Source organism: Pleurodeles waltl, chromosome 1_2 (genome assembly GCF_031143425.1).
Source record: "Pleurodeles waltl isolate 20211129_DDA chromosome 1_2, aPleWal1.hap1.20221129, whole genome shotgun sequence".
Taxonomy (NCBI): Eukaryota; Metazoa; Chordata; class Amphibia; order Caudata; family Salamandridae; genus Pleurodeles; species Pleurodeles waltl.
Window position 1 is genome coordinate 738,732,090 of NC_090437.1, and position 15,685 is coordinate 738,747,774.

General features: G+C 43.8%; 1 protein-coding gene across 5 annotated transcripts in view; it reads left to right on the forward strand.

Annotated features, from left to right (window-relative positions):
* GRIA2 (glutamate ionotropic receptor AMPA type subunit 2) overlaps nt 1-15,685 on the forward strand; it is a 428,807-nt gene that overhangs the window by 325,486 nt on the left and 87,636 nt on the right. For all 5 annotated transcript variants that reach the window (XR_011205452.1, XM_069243241.1, XM_069243251.1 and 2 more), the window contains exons 7-8: nt 9,762-9,929; nt 10,224-10,328. Coding sequence is in view for 4 of the 5 variants with exons in the window: in XM_069243241.1 (XP_069099342.1) it covers nt 9,762-9,929; nt 10,224-10,328 (273 nt within the window). In the remaining variant the exon portion in view is untranslated. The remainder of the gene's footprint in view (nt 1-9,761; nt 9,930-10,223; nt 10,329-15,685) is intronic.

Below are 15,685 nucleotides of genomic sequence, written 5' to 3' on the forward strand. Positions count from 1 at the left end.
TTTCTCAACATTACCATAAATCTAAATAAATGCATCTGAGAGAGAGTGGTTATGGATACTTGAGGGGCACTGTTAAAGGGTGGTAGTGGGGGAATCCATGGAGGAGGTCATTGGGAGTTCCAATAAACATTGTTGCACTGGGCGCCACTGGCACTAAAGCGGGCCCTGGGCTCAACCACGCAAATGGCACCACATTTTTATCAGCAGAAGAGGGGCAAAATGGGTGGTAGGAATCTTGTGGATTCCTGGGGATGCCAGAAGTTTCCATCACAGAAATGTGAGGAAAAATATGTGTGTTTTAGTCAACATTTGAGGTTTGCAGGACATTGTAGTTAAGAAGTTAGGGAAATGGTGTGGGATGGATGCAAAGCACAACCCCCTGGGCTCCTACAAGTGTGTAGTTTTCAGAACTGTCTTGGCATGTGGCAGCCTACTCAAACCCAACACGTGTAGCTGTTAACCATTGCAAGTGAGATGATACTGGGACTTAGCCAAACTCTCCTGGCCCATGTGCAAAAACACACACAAAAGAATCAAATACCCTCTTGCTTACCATTGGGATGAGGTGCTTTAGTCTACAATGGAGCAGAAAGACTGTGTCCCCATTTTTGAGGGGGTGGGGGAATGGCCATCAGTGTTAAAAAAAATAGAAATTCACTGAAAAATAAACAAAGTTACAGGGACGTTATAGTTAGTTTCTGAATTTACCCATACAAAATCATAGACATTCAGCAGTTATAGTGAGAGTTCTTTCAAGTAACTATAACACCCTAAGGTAACTATAACTTGTGCCCTTGCCATCCACTGCTAATTACCCCAAATTACTCCAAATTATTGAAGAAACAACTGTGCATGGAAGGGGCCATCATCAATACCATCATCAAGACAACCAACCTGGAGAGACCACTAATTTGAACTTTAGCGTCTGTCATTACCTCATTCAGCCAGAAGCATGTTCTAAACATTGAGGGGCAGGTTTTTCAATAGGTCGCACAACCGGCGCAGCAAGACAACTTGCTGCACTGCGTGATAGGGAGAGGGCAGGAATGCTCCATATTTAATATTGTTTGGTACATTCCTTTCCTTTCCTTGCGCTGGCACACTATGTGCGGCCTAGCACCAATGAGGGTACCCTTGCACCATGATGCGAAGGTGCCTGCTTTGCAACCAAGATTGATTTTGTGCAGGAAGCAGCACTTTCATGCGCAAAAACAATACTCTGAGGTGTTTACACTTTCTATGTGTGCTGCAGAACTCAGCACACATAGAAAGAGTAAAAAAACAAGGAGAAATAAAGATAAATCTTTGAATGTGCCTATGTTCTACCCATGGAACGCCAATGCAGGAATGTGCACTGTCTTTCATTACTCCAAATTCACCAAGCCACACAGGGCCATGCAAGGTGACCTAGTGTAGCTTGCCTAATCTCATTTTAGGTTGTACATCACCCTGTGTCCTCTCATATGGCACAAGGGTGAACAAAACCTTTGTTAAATACTGACCCAATACAGTGCAAACTTCGAATATGACATGCAATCTGCTCCTGTAAGAGTAAACTCTGTCCTGGAAAATGTTCTATATGTGAAGATTACATTACCCCCTACGTGCAGTCCATTTCATCATAGTACTGACACATGACTCCACCCTCCGACAGGGATTACTACAACCTCCTATTTGTTACACCAAATATCTTTGGTGTATGAGGCCACCTCCCCTCCAACCCATTTCTTGTTTCGATTTCACATGATAATATTGGTGTAATCATGATTTGGCATGACCACTTATTCAGATCCTGTCAAAAGCACAGATAGAGGGACACATTTTCCTAGTAATGATACAGACTTTAATAATACCTCCCTAATATAGCCACATTAAAGTGTCCTCAAGAACTGATGGATGGAGAGTTCCCTGATTGCTTTTATCCACACTCCTGAACATTCAGTTGTATTTAGAAGATACATTTTTAATATTTTTACTATTTGACTATGTTTCTGCCTTTCTTTGTCACAAATCTATATGTTTTCATCTTGGGACTTCATTTTGTGATTAGCTGTTCCTGCATACCCATGTCCCTATATCAGCTTTACGTTTATCCAAGTGCCCCGAAGAGAAATCTGAAGATAGTTTGGAGACTGTTTGGCTTAGCTCTGCATGTGAAAAATGGGGTGTCAATGGGAACGTGAAGTACGGTCATTCACAATCATTACACAGATTACCACAGGTGGAGCTATTGTATGTAGGTGCTCAAAAAGGCTTTGGTGTTACCCTTTTTCCATTGTATCATGAGCTATGAAAAATGTGTCTTTGTCAATTAATAGAAATATATTTGCCCATCCTATACTTTTTAACAGTGTATACTTTTTAACAGTGCATTTGTTTTTTTGGACAAATTATATCTTCTTAAACAATGCACTAAGCATTCAACATAAAGCCAGTGAATTGCAACTCCGCATTCATGGTATAACTGTCCACTGTAGGACAGAAGTGTTGTTTATGGCCATGCCTCCGTAGTGTGAGTCTGCCATGGTCATGTGAGTCTACACCTGTACACTGCAAGGCTGCACAGATCATTAAGGGTACGTGAGCACATTGTCAGTCTATACTACACATCTTAGGTTATGACATCTGACATTGTTAGGGACCATCTGGTATTAAGAATATGATTATTTACATGAGACAATTCTTGCACATTGTGAGGCAGCATTGGTCATTTAAACTTGTTTCCGCGTATTGGGATACTGCACTGGAAGTTTACTGTTGTACACATCAGTGTTAACACAGTGATGAGCATTTATGTATACCTCCTACATTCCACTTAAGATGGCCGTCCACCATATCCAGTAATATCTGGAAACAGGGGTTAGTTTTCAGACAGGCTCTGTTAATAAAAACCTGATCCCTGAAATGACAAAAAGGCATGATATCAGGTAGTGCCCAGTGAGCTCTGGTTGTAGGCCATACATGCATTTCAAATACTTTGCACCCCTTCCATTTAGTTAACTGTACTCCTCCTTTGGCTATGCCCAGTACTTTCTGGGTACGGTGCCTGGATTTTCATCAGACCCTGAACTAACTACCCAGTCCCTATTTCAGCTTCATTAATGGTATCAAGGATGCAATTTGTGATGTAATATGTGACATTATGTGCCAAGTCATGACATCTCCATGGTTAGGCTGTGAGTTATGGTTTGCTACTTTGAACACAATACCATATCACATTCCTAGCCTTCATCATTCAGTCACCTAGTATTTGCTGCTTGTGGATATGGTACTGTCTGTAGTAGGCAGACCACCTGTTTTGTCCCCAAGGCCAGAGTGAAAAGGAGCCACCTTGCTTTGTGTGTGGAGACATGTAGGCACAGTATTCAATAATAAGGCTGGGAACATTTATCGGAATGTTCTATGTGGTTGCTGGATCACTGTCAGTGTTTGTGGAATGTATTCTGCTGTAATACTGTCTTAGCCGCTGGTGTGTTATCATTTTATGAGCAGTGCTGTAGTGTCCTGCATTGCTGATCATGCTGCCAGGCTGCACTAATGCATGACACTGGCGCTAACCAACAGATGTACTAACTCTGAAATCACTTGTGTGAGAACGATGTAAATGGTGTCCTTCTGATAAGGTTCCGACTTGTGGCTGAAGGAGTGTAGGAAATCAGCACTGCATGTGGGTGAGCTGGTGGTCATGTTTGGATTTTATTTGTATGTGGCATCCTGGGTGTGCAAATTGTCATAATCAGTGCACATCCTTTGTAAGTGTTAACTTCTGTGTAAAGGTGGAGTGGTGAAATTCTTTGAATGGTGCCAACATGCCCGTTGTGGTATTTGATGCCTTCCCTAGTGCAAGCACTTCATCTCTGCAACAACGGTGTAGCCTATAGTGATGATGGTGAATGGATAAAGTTTCTTTGACCCTGTAAATATTCTGCAAAATAATAATATACCATATTATTGTGTGGGGTTAAAATAAGAGTTGGGTTTGTGGGTTGGCGAAGAGTGAAACCAAAACTAAAATTATTTTTAAAATGCAAACATTTAGGGTTATAACTGGAGTTAGGAATAGAAGGAAAAATAATTTAATATTTGAATATTAAAAACAATGTATAGCAGGAAATGTGGCTTAGTAGCTACAGCTGTTAATTTTGAACACTGGGACCCGGATTCTAATCCTGGCCTTGGCACTTGGTTCAATATTGTGTGATTCTGGGCAAATCACTTAGGGCCACATGTACAAAGCATTTTTCTTGTCGCAAACGGGCCAATTTGCAAAATCGCCCCGTTTATGACTAGAAAAATGCTTTTAGGGATGTACAAGGCCCAAACTGCAATTTGGAAACTCATTACCGAATCGCAATTTGGGTTTTGCTATTTGGTATTAGGAAGGGGTGTGTTAAGGGTGTCCCTTCCGATTATATGACGGAACACCGAATTAAAAACAACTACTAACCTTAACAACGAGGTCGGAACACCGACCTCGTCCTTACTACTAATGATTTTACCACGAATGCCTTAACAACGATATTTCGTTGTAAAGGCATTCCTGATAAAATCATTAGCAATAGGCACCATTCACACCCCACCCCACCAACATCACCCCAAAACCAAAAACGCCCCACCCCCCCAACCCCACCCCAAAACCTAAAACCCCCTGACCCCCCACCCACTCCCCAAAACCAAAAACGCCCCACCCCCCAACCCCACCCTAAAACCTAAAACCCCCACCCACTCCCCAAAACCAAAAACGCCCCACCCCCAACCCCACCCCAAAACCTAAAACCCCCTGACCCCCCACCCACTCCCCAAAACCAAAAACGCCCCACGCCCCCAACCCCACCCCAAAACCTAAAACCCCCTGACCCCCCACCCCCTCCCCAAAACCAAAAACGCCCCATCCCCCCAACCCCACCCCAAAACCTAAAACCCCCTAACCCCCCACCCCCTCCCCAAAACCAAAAACGCCACACCCCCCCAACCCCACCCCAAAACCTAAAACCCCCTAACCCCCAACCCCTCCCCAAAACCAAAAACGCCCCACCCCCCCAACCCCACCCCAAAACCTAAAACCCCCTGACCCCCCACCCCTCCCCAAAAACGCCCCACCCCAAAACCTAAACCCACCACTTACCTTCGCCAACTCCCTTCTTTGTAACTTAACCACGCATGTTCGTTGTTCAGAACATACGTAGTTAAGGCACAAAAATACGAAGTCGTGGTTAAAAAAAGCGTTGTTACGCTTTCGTTAACCACGACTTTCGTAATAAAAAAGTCGTAAAAACGGATGTTTCCCGTCCCTTCCTAATACCGAATCTAAATGGTGTGTATGATTGTTTTATGACCGTAAATGTGGTCGCAAAAAAATCACAGTTAGCACCAATTCAAATTGGTGCTAACCCACTCGCAAAGGGGAAGGGGTCCCCAAGGGACCCCTTCCCCTTTGTGAATGCATGCAAAAACGTTTTTGAAGAGCAGGCAGTTGCCCCATGGACCACTGCCTACTCTTCAAAAATTAAACTGAAACATTTAATTTTCTTTCATTTTAAACGCAGCCTGTTTTCCTTTAAGGAAAACGGGCTATGTTTTTTTTTTTAAAGTTAGCTTTATTTAAAAGCAATCACAGACATGATGGTCTGCTGACACCAGCAGGCCACCTTCCCCGTGATTTTTGCAATTCCTGGTGGGTCGCAAATTGTGACCTACCTCATTCATATTGATGAGGCAGGTCTGTTTGCAACCCACCGGGAATCGCGAAAGAAACTCAATGGAGTTTGGATTTGCGATTCCCTAATTGCGATTCGCATGGAATCGCAATTAGGAAATCGCAAATCCAAATATTTGTACATGGGGCCCTTAATCTCCCTGTGTCTAAAAATGTGACACGTATTGTGTGAAATGTATTTGTGTAATCTCCGCCTCTACATGTTGCTGTCGATCCTCCTTCAACCTCCCATGTAATATACACTACTCCATTGCTTCCTAGCTAGGTTCAAGCACTAATTAACATTATTTTGGCTGTAGCATTAATGTAGTGGGGTTGAGGTGGTGGAAAAAATTCTCAAAATGTTACTCTGACAATGTGGTGGTCTTTGATCTACTGGCCACACTGTAGGGTGGTATACTGATATACTGAAGGTCGGACTGGGCTTTAGTACAATCTGGCTGTGCCACAAGGGTTAATCTGCTAGGACAGCTTAGGGGCCATTTTTTGGCTGATGTGGGCCTGATCTATGATCTGGTGGGATAGATTTTACTTCTGAATTCCCTAATATTTCCATAAATATTATCTGCATCAAACACAAAAGGATGAAGCCTCCCATACCTTGCAAAACATCTATGCAGCATGTCTGTACAAGTTAAACAATTCTCCGATTTGCAAATGTGGGTCACTTTTTTAGCTATCTGATTCCATAGTGGGCTACTCTTATTTTGAGCCTGGTACTATTTTCTGTACCAGTCCAACCCTTGGTGTACTGGAAAAACAATACAGTAAATAGCATCATAGTAACATAGGACCGTTGCAAGGATAGGCCAATGAAGCTGTAGAATTCCCATTTGAATTGGAGAATAGACGATGGCATGCTTAGTTTCATTCCTTCTCACACTGAATCTTTGACCTAACGTGAAAGGCTAATATGGAGTGTGCACTCTATACACACAGTGGTGTGTGAAAAATTACAGCTGTAAAATTACCGTGGGTATGGGCTTGGTACACATGTAAAAAGTGTGTGCCGAGCTTTAGATGGGAGGTACAAGTTTTGTAATGGACACCAGGCTCATGCTTGTGCTGATCACAGTGCAAGTTGTAGTTTGTTTAGTGTAATCATTGGTTACGGGCGCATTACAGAACCTGTCCCTCACAATGCTAATAGCTGTAAACCTATAATGTGGCCCCCTGTATTAAGTGCTGTAGTTACTCCCAGGTAATGACTGTAGCAAATCCCATCTGCCCTAGTGAAAATCCCCTGCTATAATCTCTTTGAGGAATCAAGTTTTGACCTCTTCTAAAGTTTGAGGTCTGATTTATCTCTTTTGTAAGTGAACCTGGGTTGGGCATTCACGTTCTTTATGTGTTACTATACTGCCGTTTAGTGTTATCTGCAGTAGCTACATGCACTTTTTTTTTACCAAAGGTGTGCTAGGCTTATTTTCACCCACTCTTAATTTACCTATTTTTAGCAGCTACAAGCTGGGAAGTGCCCTGTCTATATTGCTGCAGGAGCTGTTGAATTCACTTCTCTCAAGTTGCACATTTGACCCTGGATTGTAGAGCTTCCAATTTTCTTAGTACATTTCCTTCCTTAAACTACTATTTTACTACTGTTTCAACCCCTGCTATTACTGGTAACCCTGCTACAACGTCTTTTACTACTACTGCTACTGCTAGTACTACTACTAATAAGACTATTGCTACTAATGATAATAAGTTAGTCAAATTGCTTTGCTATTGACCAGGCGCTCCCTAAAAATAGCAGTAGGACGCCATTAGTCGCTCCACAGGCAGGAGCCAATGTGGTGAGTCCCTCGTCTGTTTTCATGATGACTTCGTCGGAAGGCCTCTAGTACGGCTGGATTTAAAGCTTTGCAGGTGAAGGATCGACCTCTTTTTCCCTTTACCGCACCAGCATCCACAAGGGACAGCATTCCCACCCACCTACCCCTGAAGGAAAGCAAAATTTCTTGCAGCAGAAAAGGGGGCTACCACAAAAATTAGCAATATCTTCTTAGGAGTTGTTTCAGTGAGGGTCAGTGGCAGAGACTTGCATGTTGTGAGCACACAATGGATATCATTAGCTGTGCTGAATGGTATAAAGAACTTAGGGCCAGATGTATGACCCAGAGTTTTGCGACTCACAATTTGTGACTCATTTGAGAGTCGTAAATTGCGAGTTGCAAAACCATATGTGCAACAGTGTACTTCACACTGTTTGCGATTCACAATGGGGTCGCAAATGACCTACCTCATTAAGGGCCAGATGTAGCAAGGCTTTTGCGCCTCGCAAACAACGAAAATCGCTGTTTGCGAGGCGCAAAAGCCACATTGCGATGCCCATTCCCATTTTGCGAGTCGGTAACCTGGTTACCGACTTGCAAAATGGGAATGCGACTCGTAAATAGGAAGGGGTGTTCCCCTTTCCTATTTGTGAGTCGCATCGTGATGCAGAATTGCTTTGTGACCGCGAACGCGGTCGCAAAGCAATTCGCAGTTACCATCAGTGTCACACTGGTGGTAACCCATTCGCAAAAGGGAAGGGGTCCCAATTGGACCCCTTCCGCTTTGTGAATGGCCCTGAAAACATTTTTTCAGAGCAGGCAGTGGTACTATGGACCACTGCCTGCTCTGAAAAAATGAAACTGACACGTTTCATTTTTTCGTGTGTAATGCAACTCGTATTCCTTTAAGGAAAACGGGCTGCATTACAAAAAAAAAAACTGCTTTATTGAAAAGCAGTCACAGACATGGTGGTCTGCTGTCTCCAGCAGGCCACCATCCCTGTGAGTGCTGCGACTCGCAAGGGGGTCGCAAATTGCGACCCACCTCATTAATATTAATGAGGTGGGCCTTTGCGACCCCCTTGCGACTTGCAGATGGTGTCACCATCCTGCATCCGACATTGCGACTCGCAAATTGCGAGTCGCTCAGACTCGTAATTTGAGAATCGCAATGCCGGAATTTGTTATATCTGGCCCTAATATTCATGGGGTAGGTCGCAATTTGCGACCCCATTGGGAATGGCTGCACTCACAGGGATGGTGGTCAGCTTGGGACAGCAGAGCAGACCACCATGTCTATGACTGCTTTTAAATAGAGCAGTTTTTTTTTTTTTAAATGCAGACCATTTTCCTTCAAGGAAAATGGATTCATTTCAAATCCAAAAATGCAAAGTTTTCTTTTCATTTTTTCAGAGCTGGCAGTGGTCTGCGGACCACTGCCTGCTCCGGAAAAATATTTTTGCTACCGTTCACGAAAGGGAAGGGGTCCCATTTGCGAATGGGTTGGCACCAATTTGAAATTGCTGCTAACTGCGATTGTTTTGTTACCGCATTCACGGTCACAAAACTATCATACATCACACTGCGACTCGCAATTAGGAAGGTAACACCCCTTCCTAACTGCGACTCGCAAACTCATTTTGCGATTCGGTTAATAGATTACCGAATTGCAAAATAGGGTTTGTACATACCAAAATGCTTTTTTCTTGGCGAAAAACTGTCAATAAGAAATCTACGTACATCTGGCCAATAGTGCCTTCAGTTATAATGTAGCTCATGGGCAGCACAGGAATGTTCCTTGCTGGTGAATGCTATTTATTTAATAACATACAGATCGTGGGTTGTTTTTAACATCTTTTGCTGCAAAAAAACTGACACTTACACATAATTATGTGATTATATTATACGCTATGTCTATCTCAAGTGCGCATTCATACAAAAAATCCAGATACGTGTGCAGAGTCAGACACGTATACAGAACGCCAATATATGCCTACAAATCATCCATTTACGAGATTCACTATCACACTTATCGCCTGTATCAAGGGAGTGGGATTGCTGTTATTACCACAGGTCTCGCCGTGAGGCCATCAAAACGGTAGTCTCGCGATAGTCAACGGATTTGGATCAAAGTAAATGACTTGGCACCAGAAGATGAAATACTAAAACTAATGTGTAAGCGATCAGTTTTGGAAATAGTCATGTTTATCTATGCGATCCACCAACTCCTCTCCCCTGCCTTTCTAATGCTATGTATTTGGCTCTAATTTCAGTACACATCGGCTCTGACCTACGATGCTGTTCAAGTGATGACTGAAGCCTTCCGTAATCTGCGCAACCAACGAATCGAGATAACCAGCCGCGGAAATGCTGGAGATTGTCTGGCCAATCCCGCAGTGCCCTGGGGTCATGGGGTAGAGATAGAAAGAGCTTTAAAGCAGGTATAGTCGTCTCCTTAAAAAACGCAATCTAATAATTAATTAGCATGCTCTCAACAGGTAAAATGATGCTTTTCTCTGGTAGCGGGATGTGAAGAGGGACTCTTGTGACTCCCGTATCTTACAGATATCCATACAACCAGAGGTTTATTGGTGGGTCCTCGGAAGGTTAGGGACACAGGACCTTACGCCTCCGCACATCATATTTAGTAAGGACCGTGTTGCCTAGTGCACAGTACACAATAAATGACTCAACTCTTCTAACACAAACCTGTTTTTTCTTGTCTTCCTCTGTAGGTTCAGGTTGATGGCCTTTCAGGGAACATAAAATTTGACCAGAATGGAAAACGAATTAACTATTCCATTAACATAATGGAACTGAAAAGCAGCGGTGTTCGAAGAGTATGTATTTGGATTTCACTTTTATTTTCATTTGCTTCGTCTTTTAAGTGACGGATGTTTGGGCTTTTGGAAATAGAAGGCCTGTCATCAGTACCATATACGTGAATCACTGTAGTTGTGGGCTGTGTCAAACTGATAATATGTGATGTTAAGTAAGCACAAACCACTATATCACTCCGATTATGATTTTACTGGCTAGGGTACGAGGACGGTATTTGTTTGTGAAGTTTGAAAGCACGTATCCGCTCTCTACAGCAAGCATCCACTACATTTGTGCTAGGGGCGAAAACTCATCTTACAAGGAAGTAGGCCTTGAAGCTTTCTCGAAGGGCATTTTCGTCAAGACTCAGCTTTAAGCTTTTATGTGTAGTGATGGTTATTTTTAGCGACGCTTTTGGGTATTCTTGTAAATATCTGTCATTTTAAGGTAATTGTAACACGTTTCATCTTATATATTGCAGTTTTTTTTAAACCAAGGAGGTCGCTATTTCACTATTAAATAACACACATTTTATCAACCGTACAATGAGGAAATGTTGAGTTCTCCTTTGTTTTTCTCTCACTTGTATAAACTTTTCACCAAAACTTCCCTACAAATCCCAGCTGAGGACAAAGTACCGCCCTGGGATATCTTAACCATGGGCCTTATTTAGAGCTTGGCAAATTTGATACTCTGTTGTAAGCACGACTTTTGGACCTGGCATCCTTGGAGTGGTGTCCCCTGTCGTTTTGCCTTTGCTTCCTATGTTATGACTTTGCTGGACTTTGTGTTTGCTGGTTTTTGGTACTCTGGGCACTTTACCACTGCTGACCAGTGCTAAAGTGCAAGTGCTCTCTGTGTAAACTGTGTTTGTAATTGGCTATTCCATAAGTGGCATATTGGATTTACTAGTAAGTCCCTAGTAAAGTGCACTAGAGGTGCCCAGGGCCTGTAAATCAAAGGCTACTAGTGGACCTGCAGCACTGATTGTGCCACCCACATAGGTAACCCTGTAAACATCCCTCAGACCTGCCACTGCAGAGTCTTTGTGAACCCACTTTCCAGGCCCAAACCTTCCCTTTTTGTATATGTAAGCCACCCCTAAGCAACACCCTAGGTAGCCCATGGTGCAGTGTATGTTAAATGTAGAACTTGTACTGATGTGTTTTACATGTTCTGACAGTGAAATACTGCCAAATTTGATTTTCACTGTTGCAAGGCCTATCTCTCTCATAGGTTAACATGGGGACTGCCTTTAAATATCTCTTAAGTGCAGTTTCCCATTGGGAGCAGATAGAGATGTGGAGTTTGGGATGTCTGAACTCACAATTTAAAAATACACCTTTTGGTAAAGTTGTTTTTAGATTGTCAGATTGAAAATGCCACTTTTAGAAAATGGACATTTTCTTGCTTACCCATTCCGTGCCTTTGCCTGCTTGTGTATTCCATATATTGGTCAGACTGACAGTTGGGCTGTTTGTGACTCTCCACTAGATAGTGACACGAAGGAAGCTGGGGTGTAGCTTGCATATCCTGATGAGTCTTCTGGGCTAGAGTGGGTTGGGAGGAGCTGACACTTACACCTGAAAGGGCTGTGCCTGTCCTCACACAGTGCAGTCTCCAACCCCCTGCTGTGTGTTGTGGGGTTAGGCCTGTGCAAGGCAGGCTCTTGTGAACAACAGAGATTTTCCTTTGTAGTTTGCCTACTTCAAAGGCAGAAAGGGTTATAAGTAGTGTACCCAAAACTCCAGATTTGTAGAACACTTCTGGATAAAGATTAACCTTTGCTAAGGAGAAGAGCCGAAGAGCTGTAGGAGTACTGCCCCTTTAATGTGTGTGCTTTGCTGTGTTGGCCTGCAGTTGCTGCTTCTGCGTTAGAGAGGGCAAAGACTGGGCTTTGCTGTGTATTCTGCTTGTGAGGTTTCTCCAAGGCCTTGGACTGAGCTTGCCTCCTGTTAAGAAGTCTCAGGGACAGAAAAGGCTTCACCTACCAGCCTTCGGGTTCGTTTGCTGTGGACTCTAACTCGCCAGGTGGTGTCTATTCCAGTTTCTGGGCCCTGGGAGTGAAAGCAGGTGAAAAAGCAAGCGAAACCAAGTGCACAGACTTCGGACAATGCCCAGACTAACGCCGTTCCCGGATCATGCAACGCCACCTGCAACTGAAGCTGTGGTCCCTGCTTGAGTGCAATGACCCAGACCAACCCCAGCAGGTCTGACACCACCGCAGCCTCGCTGAAATCCACGACTCTGTAAGTCCCGAAGTGCTGTGTCATCGACGTCCATGACACCCGACTCCGCCATAAATGTAAGGAACTGACGCTTCGCACCGATGCCACGTCTTCTCCAATGCTTCACAGCACGGACCTGTTGCCTCGCACCAATGCCTCCCCTCCTCTGCTCTGCAGCCCCGGAACCAACGCCACACCAGGTCTAGTGACACCTCAATCCCTGACTCCATGCACAGGCTTGTTTCCTCATTTTCAAAAGGTAATGTACCTGGGGGTCCGTACGACTCCGTGACCGGCGCCATTGGTGTCGGATTGTAGGGAACGACTCCGTCACAATGCTGTGATAACACCAAATTGAAGCATTTGTGTTTCTAGGCGCTATATTGAAGTTTAATCTTTGAAAATTAATAACTTGGCTTCTGTATGTTGGATTTTTGTTGTTTTGGTTTTGTTCTACTCAGACAAATATTGGCTATTTTTCTAACCTGGTTTTGAGTCCTTGTGTGTTGTTTTCTCTTTGTTACTGTGTGTGATTAAACAAATACCTTACACATTGTCTCTGAGATAAGCCTGACTGCTTGTGCCAAGCTACCCGGTGGGTGAGCAGAGGTTTTCCTAGATGTGTATCTCCCTTGCCCTGACTAGAGTGAGGTTCCCTGCTTGGACAGAGTGCATACTGACTGCCAACCAGATACCCAATTTCTAACAATGACTAATATTCTGTTTGCATAATTACACATACATTACTGCCTATGACACTTGTAAAGTGGCACATAGGATATCCGTCACATTTTGATGGAGTATCCTATCTGCCGAACTCAAAATACACCCCTTAACTTCTACCTTATCTATATTCTACTGATCCTTTTAGTTGAAACTGCTGTTTCATGAAGATCTTCAGTACATAGCATCCATGCCACTGTTCGCCTCTCACTTTGTGTGAGTTTTACTACATTCCAGTATTTTTCATATTGTGTGCACTGATAATTTTCTGGGAGTAGTAGCTGCACCACCTACATCATCATCTTTGTGGGCTCATTATTCCCCTTATGTGCACTATCAACTTGTAAAGAGGGAAGTAGGAGATCAACCTTCATAGTTAGATCATTTACTGCAATCCTAGACTGGTATCAGCTTACCCGTGTGGATCTCGTCCTTCCTCCCTTGCACCCTCCCCCCTGGTCTTGAGTCATTTGACAATGGACTTTGCCTCCCCACCCTAAATCCCAACTCTTGGTAACAAGCATGCATGACTCCTCTCTTCTCATGAAAGGCCTGTCTTCCAATGTGCCCAGGCAAAATATAAAAAGGCTAAGGCCTATGCCATGTGGGAACTCTTCAGTTTGGACCTGTTGTCAAATAGAAAGGCAAAGGGTCTCACCACTTGTCACCTCCCGCTTCCCCCTCCCCCCGAACACACACACTGATCTATCCTACCAGAATTTTCCACCTCCATTTTTCTTCTACCCAGTATCACTCTTCAGTGAAACCCACAACCTTTGATTAACAGTTTGACTTATAGGCAGCAATTTCTTCCAGAGGCTTCAACTCCATCTCCAGGTGAACCCCTAGATGTTTACGCCTGTGTTGGTTTTAGGAAGCTGTGACTCCCACTGGGCAGCTCCATTACTCCTGCTTAGATCTCATGCCTTTATTATGTTCTGATGGTTTCCAGAAGCTGTGTCTTCCACAGGTTGTGCTCCGTCACTCCTTAATGGAATCTACAGACCTATTAAGCACAGGTGCATTTTGGGTGCTGTATATACTGCTTGATACACCTTTATCAGTCCTGCTTGAACCTGAAAGTTTTGACAAGTCTGGTGGTTTATAAGACGTAGAAGAATTAAGGTTTCGAGCCATGTTTCAGGCCTGCCACTGCAAGGCCTGTGTGTTCAGTTTCACTGCCACTTCGAATTGCCATTTACAACTTCTTGCCAAGCCTTACACTCCCCTTTTACTACACCCCTTAGGTAGTCCCTAGGTCACCCATGGGGCAGAGTGGAATGTAAGTAAAAGACAGGACATGTACTTGTCCTTGTAGTGAAAAACTCCCATAGTTGTGTTTCTGTATTGTTAAGTCTGTTCCTTTCATAGGCTAGCATTGGAAAACACCTTATATACTTTTAAGTAATAATTTCTGATCTAAAGGAGTGGCATTGTCATGTTTGATATGGTTGGAATGGTAGTGAGAAATCTTGCTGATTAGTGAAGTTGGATTTAATATTACTATTTCAGTAGTGCCAATTTGGGAAAGTAGGCATTTCTATTCACTTACTGCTCTCTGTGCCTTACAGCTTGTCTCAAATCCACGTCTGGTCTGTGGTAGTTGACAGCTCCCCTTGTGCATTCCACCCAGACAGCCATAAACACAGGACACTCAGCTGCGTCTGCATTCATCTGCATACTGATTGGTCTTCCAGGACAGGAAAGGTGAAGGGGCTCTCACTTACACTTCAAAGGCCAGTGGCCTGACACAAAGGACTGACACCCCCACAAATCTCAATGCAGACAAGACTGGGCTGAAAGGGGAACTGGAACACTTCAAAACCCCTCTTTGAAGTCTCCTCCACTACAAAGGCACATTGGGGTATATATACTGGGTCTGTGACCACCTAAAATCAGACACTTCTGGACCTGCAACTGGACTCTATCAGAAGGACTTAAGTGCTTCCCAAAGACTCATCCTGACTTCTTTTCTGGAAGGAATGCTCTTCTGCTTGTTGCCTTGCTGTCTGCTGCTCCCTGAGTCTGCTGGAATGACTTTGCTTTCCCACCACAAGTAATTTCCAAGGGCTTGACAGCTTGCCTTCTGTTAAGAAGTTTCAAGACCACCAGAGACTTTACCTAAAACAGAAAATCCAGGCCTCAGCGCGCCTCGCCAGAAAAATCAAAGCAACACCTGTCTCAGGGCTGAAAAACCGATGCAAGCCTGCTGAATCGAAGCAGCGCCTGCCTTGCGGGTGAAAAATTGATGCAGCGCCTGCAGTATTGACTCCGTGCCTGTTTCACAGCAAATCCATCATCACAACACGTCTGGATTTTCCATGCATCATCCCTGGGCATCAATTTGTCATCAACCCTGCACCGCAGTAAGGACTGAGGTTGCGTGTCTGGAAATCGATGTTGCTCCTTTGTTGCAAGGAAAGAAT